Source organism: Pseudopipra pipra, chromosome 6 (genome assembly GCF_036250125.1).
Source record: "Pseudopipra pipra isolate bDixPip1 chromosome 6, bDixPip1.hap1, whole genome shotgun sequence".
Lineage (NCBI taxonomy): Eukaryota > Metazoa > Chordata > Aves > Passeriformes > Pipridae > Pseudopipra > Pseudopipra pipra.
The window spans coordinates 9,402,129-9,420,062 of NC_087554.1; the positions used below are offsets into that span (position 1 = coordinate 9,402,129).

The 17,934-nt window shown below is 39.2% G+C and overlaps 1 protein-coding gene across 3 annotated transcripts in view; it reads left to right on the plus strand.

Moving 5' to 3' along the window:
• The window catches only part of LOC135415488 (synaptotagmin-9), a 70,382-nt gene extending 64,280 nt beyond the window's left edge, over positions 1 to 6,102 (plus strand). Inside the window, exons 7-8 of one of the 3 annotated variants that reach the window (XM_064657246.1) lie at positions 40 to 196; positions 1,235 to 6,102. In XM_064657246.1, coding sequence (XP_064513316.1) covers positions 40 to 147 — 108 coding nt within the window. In that variant the 3' untranslated portion in view covers positions 148 to 196; positions 1,235 to 6,102. Of the gene's footprint in view, positions 1 to 39 lie in introns of all 3 variants that reach the window. The other 2 variants (XM_064657247.1, XM_064657245.1) reach the window with 2 other exon arrangements.
• Positions 6,103 to 17,934: the final 11,832 nt, after the last annotated feature.

The following is a 17,934-nucleotide window of genomic DNA, read 5'->3' on the forward strand; positions in this document are numbered from 1 at the left end:
GTTTTTTTTGTTTTGTTTTGTTTTGTTTTTTGTCTTTAGGGCCCTATTCAGCAGGAATGTTATGCAGGTCTTCTGCGCTTGGATGGCTGCCGAAGAGGCTTCCTCACCCTTTTAACCTATTCAGCAGAAATTTGGCATTCCTGTTGAACTCTTTCTTAGCCATATCCTCAGGGGCTATTCCACAGAGTCCAGTGGGGTAAAGACGTCCTTTTAATCCCTCTGTCTAATCCTCTCCCCAATACAGGGAACACTAATCCTGATTCATGAGACACAAAAATTCATCAGAGGTCTAACTAAATTGCTTCCTAAGAGTTACCACAACTTACTTCCATTGTTGTTCTCACTGCCTAAAGTCAGGCAGTAATCCCAGTCAAAAGAAACTATCACGTTTATGAACAGCCACAGTGTTATCCCCAGTGCTGAAGGACAGGAAAGACCATAGTATCCATATCAAGCCAAGAATGATGCTGTAAGCACCTCATACGTGGAGGCAGCCTCTCTGAGTGTACTTTATGCATCAGAGTGAGGCCGTGTTACCAGAGGTGCAGCTGAAGATTTACCTGCCTGGTTGTGAGTGCTGACCCCAGGCGGTTCCATAAACAATTTTCAGGCAGTAGGAAGATGCTACAAACTGGGAAGAATGCCACAGTCTCGCCCTGTGTCCATAAGCAATTGCATTTCCCGGTGCCTGGGGACCACGGCGGCGCAGTTTCAGCAGAGTCGCAGTGGGAAGGCACCGTCCCTTTGCACAGCACGGGGGCTGCCAACGTGCAACTGTCTGGGAAAGAAGATGGAGCAAAGTGGGGAAGCTCTGCCTGTGTGTTTGTGCCTTCAGTGACAAGCTAGATGTGAGCTGAAGTGCCATGTCTGAAATGCCGACCTGGGCATTTGGGAGCTGGGTTTGGAAAACACCTCACCAAGCTTCCAGCTGTAGCCAAGCATTGATAGGAATGGCTTGAAACAGCACACAAGGAGTAGTTATGCAGTAGTTCCTGCCCAGAATAGGAGAAGTGTCTCTTATCAAAAGTTCTGTACATCATTATATCCAACGTGTCTTCCCTCTTTGATAAATTTCATTGCAGCCAGAGCCCACAATTAGGTTTTGACAGTTCTTCCCTTTTTACAGGCATCCTGTTCTTTTCATACATGCCTGGCTAACTTCTTTAGATTTCATTACTGTGGATTGCTTTTCGTGTCACTGAGCTAAACAGAGACATATTTTTTTCCTTCCCAGGAATCAAGTGGGGGAGGGTGTCCAGCGCATCCAGGCTGTGCAGAGAAATATATACACAGCATATCATTTTGGTTCCTGAATCAGGATTAGACTCAGCGAGAGCTTCTGGAACCTCTGTGGCCACAGCCATAGGACCCTGAATATTTGCTGAATAGGACCCTCAGTCTTCTACTGTGTGAAGAGCTATTGGTTTCAAGTAGCGTAATGTTATCCACTTGTAGCATTAATTCTCCAGCTGACACTATTGCTACTGATAGATTATTTGTATGGTCGTAAGCATTACCCAAATTCAAGTCATCATTTCTGTTCATTAGAATAACCCAGGTTTTACAAGCAAAATGGTAGCAATGGAAACCAACAAGTATGGGAAGCAGCAACAAACGTAGTCCTTGTATTTGCAAAAAAGGTGCAGTATTGTGAATGGATAGCTTTCTAAATAACATTTTTCAAGAATGGTTGTCATCAGACATTTATTTGTTGATGACAAGTTGCGTCCTCAGTCTCAGTTGGTGCCTCCTTTCACCTACATGAAAACAAATTAATATGGTTGCTTGAAGAAATCCTTCAAATCTGAAAAACTGTAAAAAAAGTTCTGTTGGGTGCGAACAAGATGCATATGGTATTTGTAATGACAGTATGTTCTTTCAGAAAGAAGATAACCATCTGTATAACATGGAGGTTGTTAGTCCTCAACCTTTGTAGATGATATTCCAGTCAATGTTTCTTAGTTGTGTCCACAACACTGCAAAATGTTGGAAGCATGTCACAGGCGGCAATGCTTGATCATACAAACAAGCACACACACGTTTGCCTGGGCACAAACACACCCTTTGTCATTTTAAAATGCTGTTCCAAATATATAGTGCCTGTGAAGACTTCCTTTACTATTTGTGGTAGAATTAGCAGGGCTGTTTTACATGATGGTATATTGTAAATTCTGACAAATTCTGACCATTAAAAGAAAATAAATCAAAGCGCTGGACTCTTTCACGCAATAAAATCTATGCCCCAAACCAAGAGACCCTGAGATAATTTTTTACCACTTATTTAGCCATGCATGGAGTTCTCTCTTCCTCCAAATTTTTCTAGAGAGAATTTGATTCAAGTTTTTACATAAGATTTTCTGTTTAAAAAATGCAAACACAAAGTATGGGTATTTTATACGGTACAATTGTCTGCTATTTACTTACAGATAGGGAGCCCTGGTCTTTAAATATAGTTCAGATAAGCTTATGTGCACACACATTGCTTCATGTCTTGTATGTGTTGAATGGTCACCAAGTGTTTTGGATTTGCAACTTCGCTGACACAGATATGCATGCATGGATTGAAGAAATATTTAAAATTCTTACCCCAAATCTGAAAAATTAGTTTTATAACCTATCAATGAGGATCTTTCAGAAAATAAGGATTGTTAGTGGATAAAGCACAGCTTGGCACTTGCAGGAAATCTTGAATTTGTTGTGTGTTCTGCAGCTATAAAGCAGAAGCCCTGTAAGTACAGTGGTTTTCAAAAATCTCGTGCCATGCTGTGGAGAATACTGTGAGCAAGGGTGCTTCTGGCAAACTGAACACTTCAAAACCTGCCCAAGCACAGTTTCAGATGAGTAACAATTGGGCATTTAAAAAAAAAAAAAAAAAGAAAAACAGACACGAAGTTGCCACAGCAAAATTATTTCACTGCTCTTTCAGCTGAAGCTTTGTATCAGCAGACCAGTGGTGCGATCCATTGTGTGTATCTGCTCCTGCATGATCCTCACCTCAGGCAAAGTCCTGCACTCTTTACCCAGGCTCATGTCCCAGGAGTCAATATGGGGAGATGGGCATGAGCAAAGGAGGAGGAGCTCTTGCTTTGGGGCGGAGTTCTTTGATTTCCTGGACAAATCTTTATACACACACCCCTGCCTGGAACGCAGAGCCGGCAGCTTTGCCACTGCAACATTAGCAAAAGAGAGTTCTGTGAAAACACCATCACAGCAGTGCAGGAGACTTTCTAGGATTTGTCCCTAGCAATTCAGAGGGGCATCAAACAAAAAGTGGTATCATTATAGTTGCCAGTGGGTTGGGGTTCTTTTATTTTATTACCATACTCAGTTTATTTAATGCTCAAGGGTCTGGCATCAAAAGAATTATTTTGAATGCAGTTCTACCAAAAAACAAGAAAGAAATCTCTGTGACAGTGAGCATTTTAAGTGGAATCCAGCATACCTCAAAGGCTTAGGGATGAGGAAAACCCCCTAAATTTATTATATTCTTCTAATTTTTGCTGTCTCATGACTTGCAAAGTGTTACTCAGGCTGTGGCATTACTATGTGCTTTTTACAAATATCTGCCTTATCATAGTAGTGCATCTATGGAATGATAGCTATTTTCTATATTTGGATACTTCACTCTTCACCCTTATACTCCACTTAACCACTGATATTCCCTAGACCTGAAATATTTTCATGTTATGGTTCTGGTCTGCCAGTAGACTGCTGCTGTCTTTGGACTGTATTACAATAATACAACAGCCACTGGAAGAAATAGAGGATAGTTACACTGGAAACTCAGAGCAAACTATGGTCCCTATACTGTTCAGTCTTTCTTTTCTGAACTCTGATTCTCAGAGGTAAATTAGTAGTAGACTCACAAGAATTATTTCAAAGCTAAAACCCTCATTTGTTTTCTTATTTGCTGTGAATGCATAATTAGGCTGTATGAAATGTATCTTAACCCTGAAGCAGAAGAGGAGATCCCTTAGAAGTGCATCTCAGTAGGATTTTAATCCCATTTCACTCATTTTAACAACGTGCTATTAAATTTTAGTTTTTAACTTCTAGTTTTCCATAACAAGCCACCGTGTCAGATGTTGTTTTATGAAAAAGCAGCGAGTGCCAATGGAAAAGCCTTCCAAGTTACTGACACTGAGGCCAAGTACAATGGACAGTTGTGTGATATTCCCATGAAAAGACTCTCCCAGCACAACTCTTCTGCAGTTGAGTGCTGAAATATTTCTTTGTGTGTTTCCACTGAAATCACAAGACATTAAAAGCGTTCCTGCTCTCTTTAGTTTCACTTTTCCCTGTCAGTAATCTTGGCAGCGGTGGGGAGTACCAGAACAGAAAGACAACATGTAGTATAAAAGACCCAGTGCTCAAGCTGTTCTTACCAGCCATTGCACACCTCAGCTTTCTATGCCAGCAGATCCACAAAACACCAAAGCAGTACGTTTGACAAACTTGTTTCTTAGAAGTCCAGTTTTACTAGTGGTAGTGGAAAACTCCTGGTTCAGTCCAAAATGAAACAGCAAAGGGCAATGCAAAAGCATGAAAAAGAAGAGGTTATTTTAGTCCACCCTTTTTGGTTTGAGAGGGTGGTTGTTAGGGGGTTTTTGGTTGTTTTTGTTCTTTGGTTTGGCTTGGTTTCCTTTATATGTTTTTAAACGAGCAAACATGATATGTAGCTATATTATCATGAGCACCCAAAGTCAGCGACATAAAGAGACATGTTTACATGCTTATCACCTGGCAACGTTCGAGCACGGTGGGGAAATATCTGCAGTCAAAAAAAAAAAGTTGCTGCAAACTCCCTTTCAGTTTAAAAGTAGCAAACGGTAAATGGGGACTGGGAAATTTAGTTGAAAAGTCTGGTTTACCCAGGTAGAAATCGATCTGAAATTACTGTTGATGCATTTTGTTTGAACAGAAGTAAAAAAAATTAGATCAGGTGACTCCATCCGAAGTGTCATCAATTAAATGCTTTTTTCCCTTTAGAACAGTGCATTGTAATGTGATTGCATCTCAGTATCAAGTGAGAAAACAATGGCTTTCTTATCTAGAAGAAAAAAACCATGTAGAGAAAGTAATCCACAATAGTGTAGAACTTAATAGAAGCCCCCTGTGCTGGGACAGACTTTGCAACAGCATCACCTTGGATCTTGTTGCAGTTAATGGCAAGCCTCTCTCGCAGCCATAATTCTGTCCTGAAGTGACAGCCTTGCAGTAGGTGAACCCAGCTGTGCGAGGTGTGAGTTGTATTTTCGTGGCACTGCACATTCAAGGCTGAGCGGTTCCAAGAGTCATGTTTAGAGCTTAATTTCTAATAGAGTGGGTTGGGCAAGGAACTACAGCTGGAAGTTCTCCAGGGTCCTCCAGTTCTCTGAGAGGACCTCCATCTCCTTGAAGGTCCATTAGGCGCACTAATCCGGACGGCAGTGGAGGGCACCACCCAGGAAAGGTTTCGTCTGCGCGCCGAAGGCAGCACACGTGGCACAGAGGGGAAGATGACCTGAGGACTTGTAAGCATCTGGGCTGTTCATTTGTTCCTTTGTTTTGTCTGGGGTTTTTAGTTCCTCCTTCTTTTGCTCAGACGTAGACATTGTAAAACTGGAATGTTTGACTCAGTTGCATGCTGGCCAGCTGTCATTTTTAATACCCATTGCAAAGGTGCGTGAAGAGAGGTGTGTTGTTTTGGTATACTTTTGGTTTTAATAACACATGAACATTGTACTATACTTTATTATTTCTTGTTCAGTAAATAGTCCTGGTATCTCTATGTTTCATGTCTAATTTTGGAGAGTAGAGCCATACCTGTATCAAGGCTCTCTCAATTAGGTGGGCATTTTGTTCGTTTAGTAGAAATAATGCATGATTCCTTTCGCAGTGATGGTTTGAGGGACAAAAAAAAAAATCTTAATTTTGTAATACGTATTACAATCTTCTAAACACAAGTAAAAATGTACTGTGATTTATTTATATAAATCTAGTCTGAACAAATAAGTTTTGATCTTAATAAAAACTCTGTAAGAAATTGTGCAATTGTAATTTATTACTATTTTGTATTTAATATATTAAAGTTCAGTTCATTATTGAGAAAACCAACTGGAACACTTTGGAAATGTTTTTGCTCAGTTTTTCTCCGTAGCTGTTGTGTTTTGATAAAATAAATGAGGCCAGAGAGACAAAGCTGTTAGCATGGCAGTTACTTTACAGCACTTGAACACAATTTGGGGGTTTGAATACTGATACTTCCTCTTGTTTCATCCTATGTCCACAATCATTTTTACAGAAAGATTATTTGACATATCAAACATTAATCTCACATATGCTTAATATTAAGAAAAAAATCAAGCAGCTACAGGAATGCTTCTATCAAGTAACAGTGTGTTAAATTATCAAAATCACTATTTAGCATGGCACACTGGCAAAATTAGCAGTCCTCCTGTCAACTCGTGACATGTAGCTCCGGGATATTCCCAGAGGTCCCCTGGCAGAGCCCAGAAACAAATGGAAAAGAGCACAGACGAATCTGGTATGATTACACAAACTGCACCTAGAAAGGCAACACTCTTGTCTCCTCTTTCCTTCTTGTCTTCTCTTTCCTTCTTGTCTTCTCTTTCCTTCTTGTCTTTTTTTTTTTTCACACCAACTGAAATTATACATCCATCAGCAAGGGTTCTACATGTGCCTGACTTCTAATTAAGTAAGAGTCTCTCTGTCTCTGTAGGGATAAGCTCATTCTTTCCTCATTTGGAAGATCTATCCTGCTTGCACATACCACAGTAATAAAGGGCCACTGACATGTAACGTATGGCATAAAACAATATTTCATGCAACTAAGAAAGAAATTAATTTAGTTCTTTTCTCTTCTTGGGATAATTTGATATCACAGGCATGTGGTAGAAGAATGAGAACAGGCCTGTAGTTCTGAAGTTGGTATTATCCTTAATAATGGTAACACCTTTAGGGCCTGGGTAGACTCCTGTTTTTCCTCATTCCATACAGGTACCTGTAAATGATGCTCCATGCTGGGGTAACAAGAGAGACTGAAGATTAACAAAGCACACAACTGTTGGCATTTTGTCCCTGGCAATGAATGTAGTGCTAATTATGCCTCTCTGTCCCATAAGCCACTATAAAATACACTCCAGAAGAGGAGGTGTATGAACTTCAAAATTGTTTTTAATGCCTTTCAAAAGTACTGGTTTGCGTGTCTCTATTTCTTTGTTAATAACCAAGCAAAAGCCTCTTCCCCTGTCATAACAGGCCCACACATCTCTCCTTTCAAGACATTTTTCCAGCAGAATCATCCTTTAAGTATTTATATGTAGCCTACAGACATGAAAAAAGCTCCATTAAGACCGGGACAGGTGAAAGACTGACTGCAACAATCTGTTAATGACTGAAAGCGAGAAGCCAAAGGTTGAGAATCCTCACTGAAAAAGCCCAATCAATAGCAAATAAGACATCCCACGTAGCCCTCAACCTAGAAGCCTAGTAATCCTGCCCAGCTAATCAGCTGTGAGATGAAAATAAAGGGAGATACCTTGTTAGTGACAAGCTTTACTAGCTGCTGACTGAGACTTTCCCAGGGGGAATGCCTAGTGAGGACATGCTACAAAGTCTAAAAAGTGCCTGGAGTGAGAGGAGTGGGAGTGCAGAGTGATGTCCCTGAAGAGCTGAGGACATGGGCTGTTACAGTAAGAAATCAGTAACTCAGAAAAGAGCAGAGACACAGAACAGGGCTGACTAAAGACAGGATCACGTTGGCAAGCTTTGTGACTCCGAAAGTAACCTTTCCAAGGAAAGAAATCATCTAGTGGTTTGTACCACGGACTAATTCCACTCACTTCTGACAATATTGTCACTGATTGAGTCCTAACAGAGGTTTCTAATATAAGCAACATGTTTTTGTCTCCCTTTTGATATTCTAATATTGCCATTTAAACAGCATCAAACAATTCTCTGGATATACTTATGCATTTATCATTTCCATATTAATTAACCACACACTTCAGTCTGGTCCACCACACCATCCAAAAGGTCATGGCCTTTAACCACTTAATAACTTGCCAAATAGCATTCAGTGAATTTATGTTGCAATACAAGCACACATGGGAAAATCTGTAAATGTTCCATAACACAAGAAGGGCCTGAACAGTCTGGTTCAAAGAACTTGACTAAATCTGCTTTAATGTTAAAGAACCATTTAGATATGTCAGAAATGTCAGTAAGTTAACTAGTGTTAGATTCTCACTCCAAAGGAAAAATTGTCAATAAAAATATATTTTTTAGGGAAACCATTCTTAATAATAAATTCTCTACTGAACCTTTATAAAGTTTTGTAATTTTAAGTTTAGCAGGCAGCATTCTGTTTTGAGAATGTTATTGTAATCATATCACTCATATCCTGGTAACTGGTGCATTACCATTTTTAAAACAATAGATTAATAGACTTGAGCTACATTGGGTCTCCCAAAAATATAATTTAAAGAAACATCTTTTAAAAATGCAACAGTTTCAGGTCTTTTGAATAACTTTTGCCTTTTTTTAAAAAACATAGTTCACTACATTAAAAAAAAATTACTAAATAACATTTGACTAATAGTCACATATCTTAAAAAAATTCCAGACTCATCAATCAGTTCTTATATCTTAGTGTAACTCAGTTCCAAATATTTACTGTTCCAGTAAAAATACTTCTTCTGTCTGCCAGAAAACAACCTTTGATACTGTTATTTCCTCCCTTCAAAACCTCAGCTCTCCAAACATGATGGCATTTTACTTTCAGTTCAAAGTTTTAATATAGACCATGTTTCGGGAAAAGGACATTAAGCACTCAAAAACTCTTTGCTAGGCCTGGCCCTGGTCCCCTCTCTTCAGTTGTCCTTGAGGAATCTCACCATCTTCTAACTTGGGCAGACCATGCAGCAACACACATAATTGTGAAGTTCAAATAACCTTTTTAAATATATTCTGCTTAATTTTGAATTCCATTACTGAGCTCTTACAAAGAAATAAAATTTTAAATCTAGTGGAAAAGGAACTTGGGAGCTACAGGAACAGCAAACATCTGTGAGTTGGCACCAATTAGAAATACAGGTACAATTTTGGTCAATTAATAAAATAAGGTTAGGCCATCATGAATGGTAAAAGAGTGCCTGAGTGGTGCTATGCATCAGAGGTAGCAGAAACCTACTGTACACCTGGAATGATGATTATAATCTGCTCAGTACCACACAGCTCCAGCAATGATAACTAGGAACAAACATTTTACTGCTATGGACGGGTTTCTTGTTACTGGTAGCAGGAGTGAAAGGTTTTCTATCATATTTCCCCAAATTAATTAATTTCTTGCATCTTTATGCAGATGTTTGTAAATGTCCCCAGTTTTCTCTTTCTACACTACTTAAACTACTTGAAAAGTTAAAATGGATTGAACCAGAAGGAGGAATTCTCAGTATGACTGGAGCTGTATCGCCTCTTAGTAAAAAACGACAGGAAGCTACTTCCTCCTACTCTTACTTTAAAGCCACCTTAAATTAAAATTAATTGTTCCAAACACTGCCAAATAATAGGCTGAGCTCGCTCAAAAATAATTCCTTCCTTTCATGGGGAGCATCTTTAAATTTGGGTGTGGGGCTCTGTTGAATTTTTTCATTTCCTCCCATCTGCCTGGGAACTGGAGTGCCATTTTCCCCCACTCCCTTTTCTGCCCTGGTCCTGCTAAGGAAAGACAGCACATTTGAGCTAAACCTTCAGAAGTTCTGCAGCTCTTCAGCCAAAATCTAAGACATTTTGGTTTTGAAATTCCTTTGCAAGTAGAAATAACATCTGAGTTGCATCTAGATATATGCCAGATAGATTTTCATTTTATTCGTCTCCTGGTTTTACTTTTCACTTCTGGTATCTGCCTTTTCTTCTCCTCCTTTCCTCAAAACCTTTCCCTTGTCATCTTTCCCTCAGTGATTTTTACTAACAGATGGGTTCAACTGTTCCCATTCTTCATATATAAGAAAACTTTCCCAAATATGTTGGTTTCTCCTGTGGTTTTCACAGTGAGCCCAGGTCCAATAGGCAAGGGTGGTAATGAGCTGTTTCAACCTTCACTCACATTTCATCTGTTATTCACCTCATAGCAATAACATTTGCATTAGAAAAATCGTGTACTTTGTCTTCAGGTAGTAGACCAAAGGTGTAGGGACATAAGGGCTGCTGCAGAATGTCAGAACATGGTGAAATATGCTGCCAGATTGCAATTTAATGATTTAATAGTAATGGCCAGGCCTGAAACACTTCTGATGAATGCTGCAAAATCCAAAGTGGCAGCAAATCACAAAATCAATGGCTACTCATGTCTGCTCCTAAAGACATCAAACATCTGATGTCTTTAGGAGTTTGGGTAAGCACCTTAATAAAATGTTTAAGGCCATAACACAGCCTGAGATGTCAGCATTCTGACACTTGTCCAAAATAATGTTCAGCAAGAGAGAAAACAAATGGACAAGCAAGAGAACTGTGTTTACAACAGGAGTTACCATAGAATTCAGGGCAACAGACACAATACACTATCCAACTGTCCAAATAATGACAATTAATTGAAAAACACTTTCTGGAAGTTTTATATAAACCAAAGGCACAGCAAACTCTAATGTTACTGTCCTTAAGAGAAAGGACCTCTAAGGAAGGGAGATTTAGATTTATTGCTCTATATTAATTTCCTTTCCCCTTTGGCACCTTTTAGGAACTGTTTCAGAAAGGGTAATTACATGTGACAAAGCAAAAAAAAAATAAAATCATTATTTGTTTTGGTTGCCTGAGTCAAACCTGCGTTTCAGGGTGTAGGACGAGTCAGCAGCACTTCAATGTGCAAGGAATGCAAAACATCCTGTGTTTAGTGCTAATGATTGCTCACTACTCACAGGAGTAAAATATCTCATGTTTCTCAGAGGCAGAGTATGACATTATCTTGTTCCAAAATTGCATTATGTGTCTCATCCTGACTCTCCTAACATCCTGTTACAGGAATGGCTTTCACAGTTTGTTAACAAGCCTCAATTTTTATCAGCATATTTGGTTTGCCTGGCAAGGTGCTGGCAGTGGAGTGGCAACAGGAGAGGCTTTTGTGAAAAGCTGTCAGAAGGTTCCCCCATGTCCCACAGAGCCAGTGCCAGCTGGCTCCAGGATGGACCCACCACTGCCCAAGGCTGAGCCAATCAGAGATGGTAGTAATGCCTCTGGGATAATAGATTTAAGAAGGGGAACAAAAGTTATTGTGCAGAAGTAATCATATCCAGGGAAGAGAGGTGTGAGAATATGGGAGAGGACCAGCCCTGCAGACACCCAGGTCAGTGAGGAAGGAAGGGGTGGAGGTGCTCTAGGTGCCAGAGCTGAGGTTCCCCTGCAGCCCGTGACGCAGCCCATGGTGAGGCAGCTGTGCCCCTGCAGACCATGGAGATCCCACGGGGAGCAGAGAACCATCTGCAGCCCGTGGAGGAGCCAATGCTGGAGCAGGTGGATGCCCAAAGGAGGCTGTGACCCCATGGGAAGCCCACACTGGAGCAGGCTCATGGCAGGATTTGTGGAACTATGGGGATAAGAGCTCAAACTAGAGCAAGATTTGTGACCCCATGGGGGACCCACACTGGAACAGCTGGTTCCTGAAGGACAGCACCCATGGAAAGAGACTCATGCAGGAGCAGTTCATGAAGAACTGTAACCTGTGGGAAGGCTTCACATTGCAGAAGTTCACGGACTGTCTCCTGTGGGAGGATCACCATGCTGGAGCAGGGGAAGGACTCCTCTACCCAAGCAGCAGCAGCAACAACTTGAGATGAAGGGACTGTAACATCCATTCCATCTCCCTGCACTGCTGGGTGGGGAACAGGTAGAGAATTGGGAACAAAACTAAACCCAGGAAGGAGGAAAGAGTGGGGGGAAGGTTGTTTTAAGCTTTGTTTTACTTCTCATTATCCTACTCTGATTTTGACTATGAATAAATTAAACTAATATCTTCAAGTTGGATCTGTTTTCCCTGTGACCATAATTGGTGAGTGACCCCTCCCTGTCCTTATCTCAACTCATGAACCTTTTGTTATATTTTCTCTCCCTTGCATGGTTGAGGAGGTGAGTGATAGAGTGGCTTAGGTGGGTGCCTGGCCTGCAGTCAGGGTCAAATCACCACAATCAGGAAACAATTTATCCTAACTTTTCCAATGGCCCAATGCTGACACTCTGTGATTTTTATGCAACACAGTCTGCAAATGAAATGTGAGATTTTTGACCCAGATTTGGGGACTATCTCAAACCATGACAAGGTTGAACACAAAACTTTAAAAAAAAATAATTCCACCAAAACCAGTCATGCTCCATGACAGTGAACCCAGATAGAAAATGTTATAATAATATATACTGTACTCATATAGCAATTCATGTGTGATACCACATTACCTCAATTTAATTCATCTTTCTGCCTTAAGTGTTCCAACAGTGGCTTTGTGTTTGTTTTGAATTTCAGAATAAGTACCAAGGGTGTGCTGCAGACTGTGCCTAAAATAGCATCTGGTTTGTAATTACTGTCTGGGACCTGAATTACAAAAACCTGCCGCTCCATGAAGAGACATAATTATTGAAAAGATCTTTTATGCGTGGTTTGTCAGCATGCTCAACCATCAATTAAATCATTACCACCTAATCTTGCTCATAAATAGAATTTCACAGTTTCCCAAATTCCTGAACCTACAAAAAATTTTTTTCCAAGTGAAAAATTACCACATCTGTTGAATGACTAAATGAAAGCATACTTCTTCTATGGAGATCAGGGCTGCAAGCAGAGCCTTTTATCTCTTTTCTTAATGAAAGGATATACAATTGCCAAATTGTTAATTGAGGGGTAAAATCATCTTGTTTATCCACTGCAGGTAGGTGGGATAAAGACCAATTCATCCCAAACTATGTGCAATGCTGTGTTTTTAGGGTTCCAACCAAATCCCAGCTGCATCTACCTTCAGAACTTCAGTGTGGCAGCACAGCCTTTATACTCCAGAATTTTACCTAAACTTTGCAATTTCTACCTTCACTAATTTCTACAACCAAACACACACATCTGACACTCATAAAACTTTTGAGCCCAATCCTTCCTTCTGATATGCTTAACAAGGCAACAGGACAGTAGAGGAATAGCAGAAATACACATTATCTTTGTGCTGCTCAGGGCTGTGAGTCAGGCAAACTTGAAGGACTCGTATATATTTCAAGAGCCTAAAAAATATGCTTGATGTCTCCATGATCTCCTTCCACCTACTGACACAATTTCTTTGCCAAGTATGACAACTCTCAAACAGCATTTTGCCAGGGATGCTCTACAGGGAGTCAGTGGAGAACTGAATGTTCTGTGTTTGGGAACTCGTGGAAAGAAAACAACAGAGTAGAGTGATGTGCCTTTAAAACCTTCATAACATTATCAGTGCCTAGAAGATGATGGACAAGCTGTGTGATACCTCTTTTTTTCCAGTGTTTTCCCTTATGCTGCAATGTCTCTGACACAAAGACTTCTTTTTCTCCAATGGAATGAATTCTTCAGCCCTTTACTGATGGCTGAAGGAAGGTATCTATTACCCAACTTCCCTTAGTGTCATTCTACTGACTCCAAATTTGCTTCAATTCAATGGTGGCAAGAAAGCTGCCAAAAAACTCAGCTATGCAGACATTTCATTAATTCAATTAGCATAAACTTAGCTTCTTTGTTTGCTTATCAACAGCGTGAAAAAGAGCCTGGGAAGTCAGTTGGCCAGCTAGTCTGGGTTTTCAGCTGCCTGTACAACCCATGTTGTATAGCTCAGAGAGAAGAATAAAAAGGACAGCATTGCTCAAGTCACTAAATTTCTGCTGTCTGTGACCTGGGGAAACTGCTTTATTGTCACAAAGCTTCTTCAACAGAAACCAGGGCTTACATATCTATCTTTAAAAAAATGTTATTCTGATCCATTCTACTACTTACATCAAATGCTCTCCAGCAACCTGCAGAGGCACTTGAAAAACAACAGCAAAGTGAACAGAAATCAGGCAGAGATTTACTTCTAAAAGCAGCATCTACTAAATGCTCACTTACTATGTATAGCCTGGCCCATGCTGAAAAGAATTGACAATTCCATTTACAGCTGTGTCCTCTATTAGTAAGAGATCAAAAAGCTTCAGGACCATTTCAAACTTCCTGTTATCACTGTTATTATTATTCCATGCTTATGGCAGGGTATTTCTGAGAGGCCTATCATGTTAGGCATGGATAAAAAATAATGCCCCATTTCCAGTAAGTAGCAACAATACAGAGACCTCAGGGCTTTGCAGTATTTCCTTTGGTCTATCTTAACTATTAATCACAACCTTTATTTGCTAGATAATCCTATAAATAAATTCTCTTTAATGTTATATTTTTTAATTACATTACTCATTAATACATTTCCAACATCTTGCTGTCGTGAGTGATGGACATCACTCCTGATTATGTAAAGGATATTGAACAAATCCAGTCAAGGAAGGTGACCTTCTTCCATCATGAATCCTCATGTCATTCACTGTGTCTCTGAAAAAAAAAGCCCTGTAGTGCATCTCGGAAAGATAAAGGTTTGTGTTTCACTGAACTTGATGAATGAAGTCCAGCATCACTTTAGACAAATGAATGCAATCTGATATGAGTATTGTGCCTTCAGTCCCTGACATTTTCTTTTGCACTACCTACTCTGGGCATTCTTTTTCTATGCCATGATTTCTGTTCTGGAAATACAGGCATTTCCTTTAAGCTGATAAAATGAAAAGCACAGGACATATCCTGGGAAATATTAAGAAAAGAACTGTGTAGATCTATTTCTCATCTCCAAAATAATCTTACTTCATTCATCCTTTTACAAGTAATTTCCTCCTTCCTCTGCCTCTCTGCAATTCCTTTGGCTGCATATACTTAGGAGGTTTTCCCTGGATATTTATATTTTTCATTAGAAGCGTATTTCTCCTACAGACACATATAATTTATTCAAAATGTCTTCTCTAGCAAAATGTATTTCAAAGGATTAACAATTTTTTTTATCTTCTCAGCAAGGAGTATTACTGTCCTTGTTCCTGCCTAATGCATCAGAAAAGCTGCTCCAGAACAGCACCTTTATAGGATGAATTTTGCATGGCTCATTCATACGAATGTGAATATTCATACAAATTCATATGAACGTGTTTGAAGCTCTAAGCCTTAAACATAACCAGGGAAATGAAGATCAGCGAGAGATCATTTCCCAGTGGCACAGCTGTGAGTCTGTTTTTAGTATTTCCTATCACTGAAAGTGGACATTAGCTGTAATTCTGTAAGTTTAGCTCCAGGTCCAAGCCTATCCATACAAGTTCTTAGGTATCTATACAAAACCCAGAGCCTGTGCTGCCTCACAGGTGTGAGCTGACATCCACAGCTTCAACTGGAATCCCATTAGATGGTTTTGCTTCTGTCAGGATGATGGAGTGGTGAGGGCACCAGTAAAGTAACAAAAACACTGGCTTTTATTCCTTCATTTATGATATCAGTATCCACAAGTCTTAGGTATCAACCTATGTCTCAATTTCCCTCTGTGTAAATCAGGGATAAATATTTACATCTATAGAAAGTGTGTAAATGGCAAGGGCCAGAGTATTCGAATTGCAGTTTATTTTATAATGAATAAAATGCTATTTTTGCTTTATTAATCTGAATTACTCCTGAAACAAATTCAGAGAAAATTGAGATAGATTCTTAATAACCCATCATTATGTGTTCCCAATTGTAAATAAGCCACATTAAATTTTAAAAAAAACTTTTGAAAAGGGAACATTTACAAAACATAATAAACTTCATTTAAGAAGTTCTAGACTTCAAAACTTTGTACAAGTGTGATCATCCAAATTACTGACAATGTCAAAGAATGGTAATAAAAGGAATCCTAAAAATACTTGTAAATTTACAAAATTAAATGCAAGGTTTTATTAAAGAATTTTTGTCATTTTGTATTATTTCCTACATTATCTCTTAAGATTTGAATAAGAGCTGCCAGTGCACAGTCAGGAACCTCCTAGACTGTTTCCTCTCTGCTGTGTTTCTAGCAGATATCTGGTAAGTTGAAGTCCCTCACAAGAACAAGGGCCAGCAGTCAAGAGCTTCTCCCAGATGCTTACAGAGTATTTTATCTGCCCCTTCATCCTGCTTGGGTGACTCCCACCATGGGATCTGTCTTTTTGGCCTTCCCCCTGATTCTTACCCATAAACAGCCAACCCTGTCATCACCATCATTAAGGTCTAGACAATCAAAACACTCTCTACTGACTTCAAACCTATCAGCTGCCACCTCCCAAAAGAGTACAAAGCCATTAACTAACATGCTGGTTCTGTATTTTGTTCATTGTTTTCTTCATATAAAATATAACTGAATATTCAGGTCTTCTTCAGACACTGATAACCCCACATAAAGTTATAGTAAGTCACTTAAAATCTCGACATCTCACAGATCTAATTCTTTTGCAAATCTCACAGGAATATATTAATAGAGAAAAAATATTCAAAACTGCAGCTTTGGATTTATGTACCTGAATTCCATCCAAATGCCTATTTCATGCCTTTAAATCCATTCTGACTATTCGTGACACAAAATATCACATTTTTTTCATTACTGTTACACGTTCAGAATTTTTTCTTAAAACCAAGGTAGAATCAAGACACTGGATGAGTATCTCAGCTTTCACTTAGTTTCTGAGAAGGTATCTGATGAAATCTGAGTGTTCCCCATGAGAGAGTAATTTAACCCTTCCATATTAGTTACTTTTAGACTTCAAAAGATTTTCATGTGATCTTCAAATAACCTGTGATTTTTGAATTTGTGTCTGTCTAGTAAACTTTGTTTTTTCTGTTTGCATAGTTTCAAGTATCTGGTGGGTGTGGAGCTCACATGGCAGATTCCAATGGGGCTCTTGGGCTGTGCTGTAACCAACGAATGCTGCTGCTTCCTAATTGTAGTGAACAATTCCTGTTACAGATTTACATTATGTTTCAGAGCACTGAGCTTGCATGATACAGTCCTTCATTTTGCATATAATCCAACATATGAAGGCATTAGTATTGTCCCTCGGTGACTCATTAAAATATTTTAGTCAAGTTTCAGTGCATTCGTCATGCAAACAATGACTGCACAATGCTATTTCATTTAAAAAAACAAACCAAACCAAATCAAAAACAAACAAACAAAAAACCAACAAAAAAACAAACCAAACAAACAAAACCCCAAAAACACTCCCCCAAAACAACAAACAAAAACTCAAACCCAAACAACAAAAAAACGAATAACACATGCTTTAAAATAGGCTCTAAATTCTTGAAAGAATAACTTGTTTTACCCTCTTTAAACTCAGGCACAACCAGCTTTCTGGCCTATTCTTGCACTCAATAGCACTGTTGGGAATATTGCCTTTGACTACAGTGGGGAAAAACAATACCTAGTTTAATATATGCTTCAGTTTATAAAATACTAAGTCAACAAGTTGCTTAACATGGTGCATAACTGTTCATTTGTTTTTATACATAAAATACAAGGACCAGAACACATGGGGCAGACAGAGTTATGACATTAACAAAAGACTGCAGTGCTTCTTTTTGTTCAGTATTAAAAAACCTAAATCCTTGTTTAAGGATATTATTAACTTGAGTAAGACATCCTTTTTGGAGGATATGTTACACTCATGGTTGCCAGAATAGAAGTCGAATGACTGGATGGTAGCAAAGGAAAATACTAATAATCTCTGTCAGATCCGTTTTGAACAACAGGTAATTCCTGCTACCACACAACTTTCATCATTCAGCATATATATTAGAATCACAGATGGTTTGGGTTGGAAGGGTCATCTAGATTGTCTGTTCCCAACCCCCTGCCATGGGCA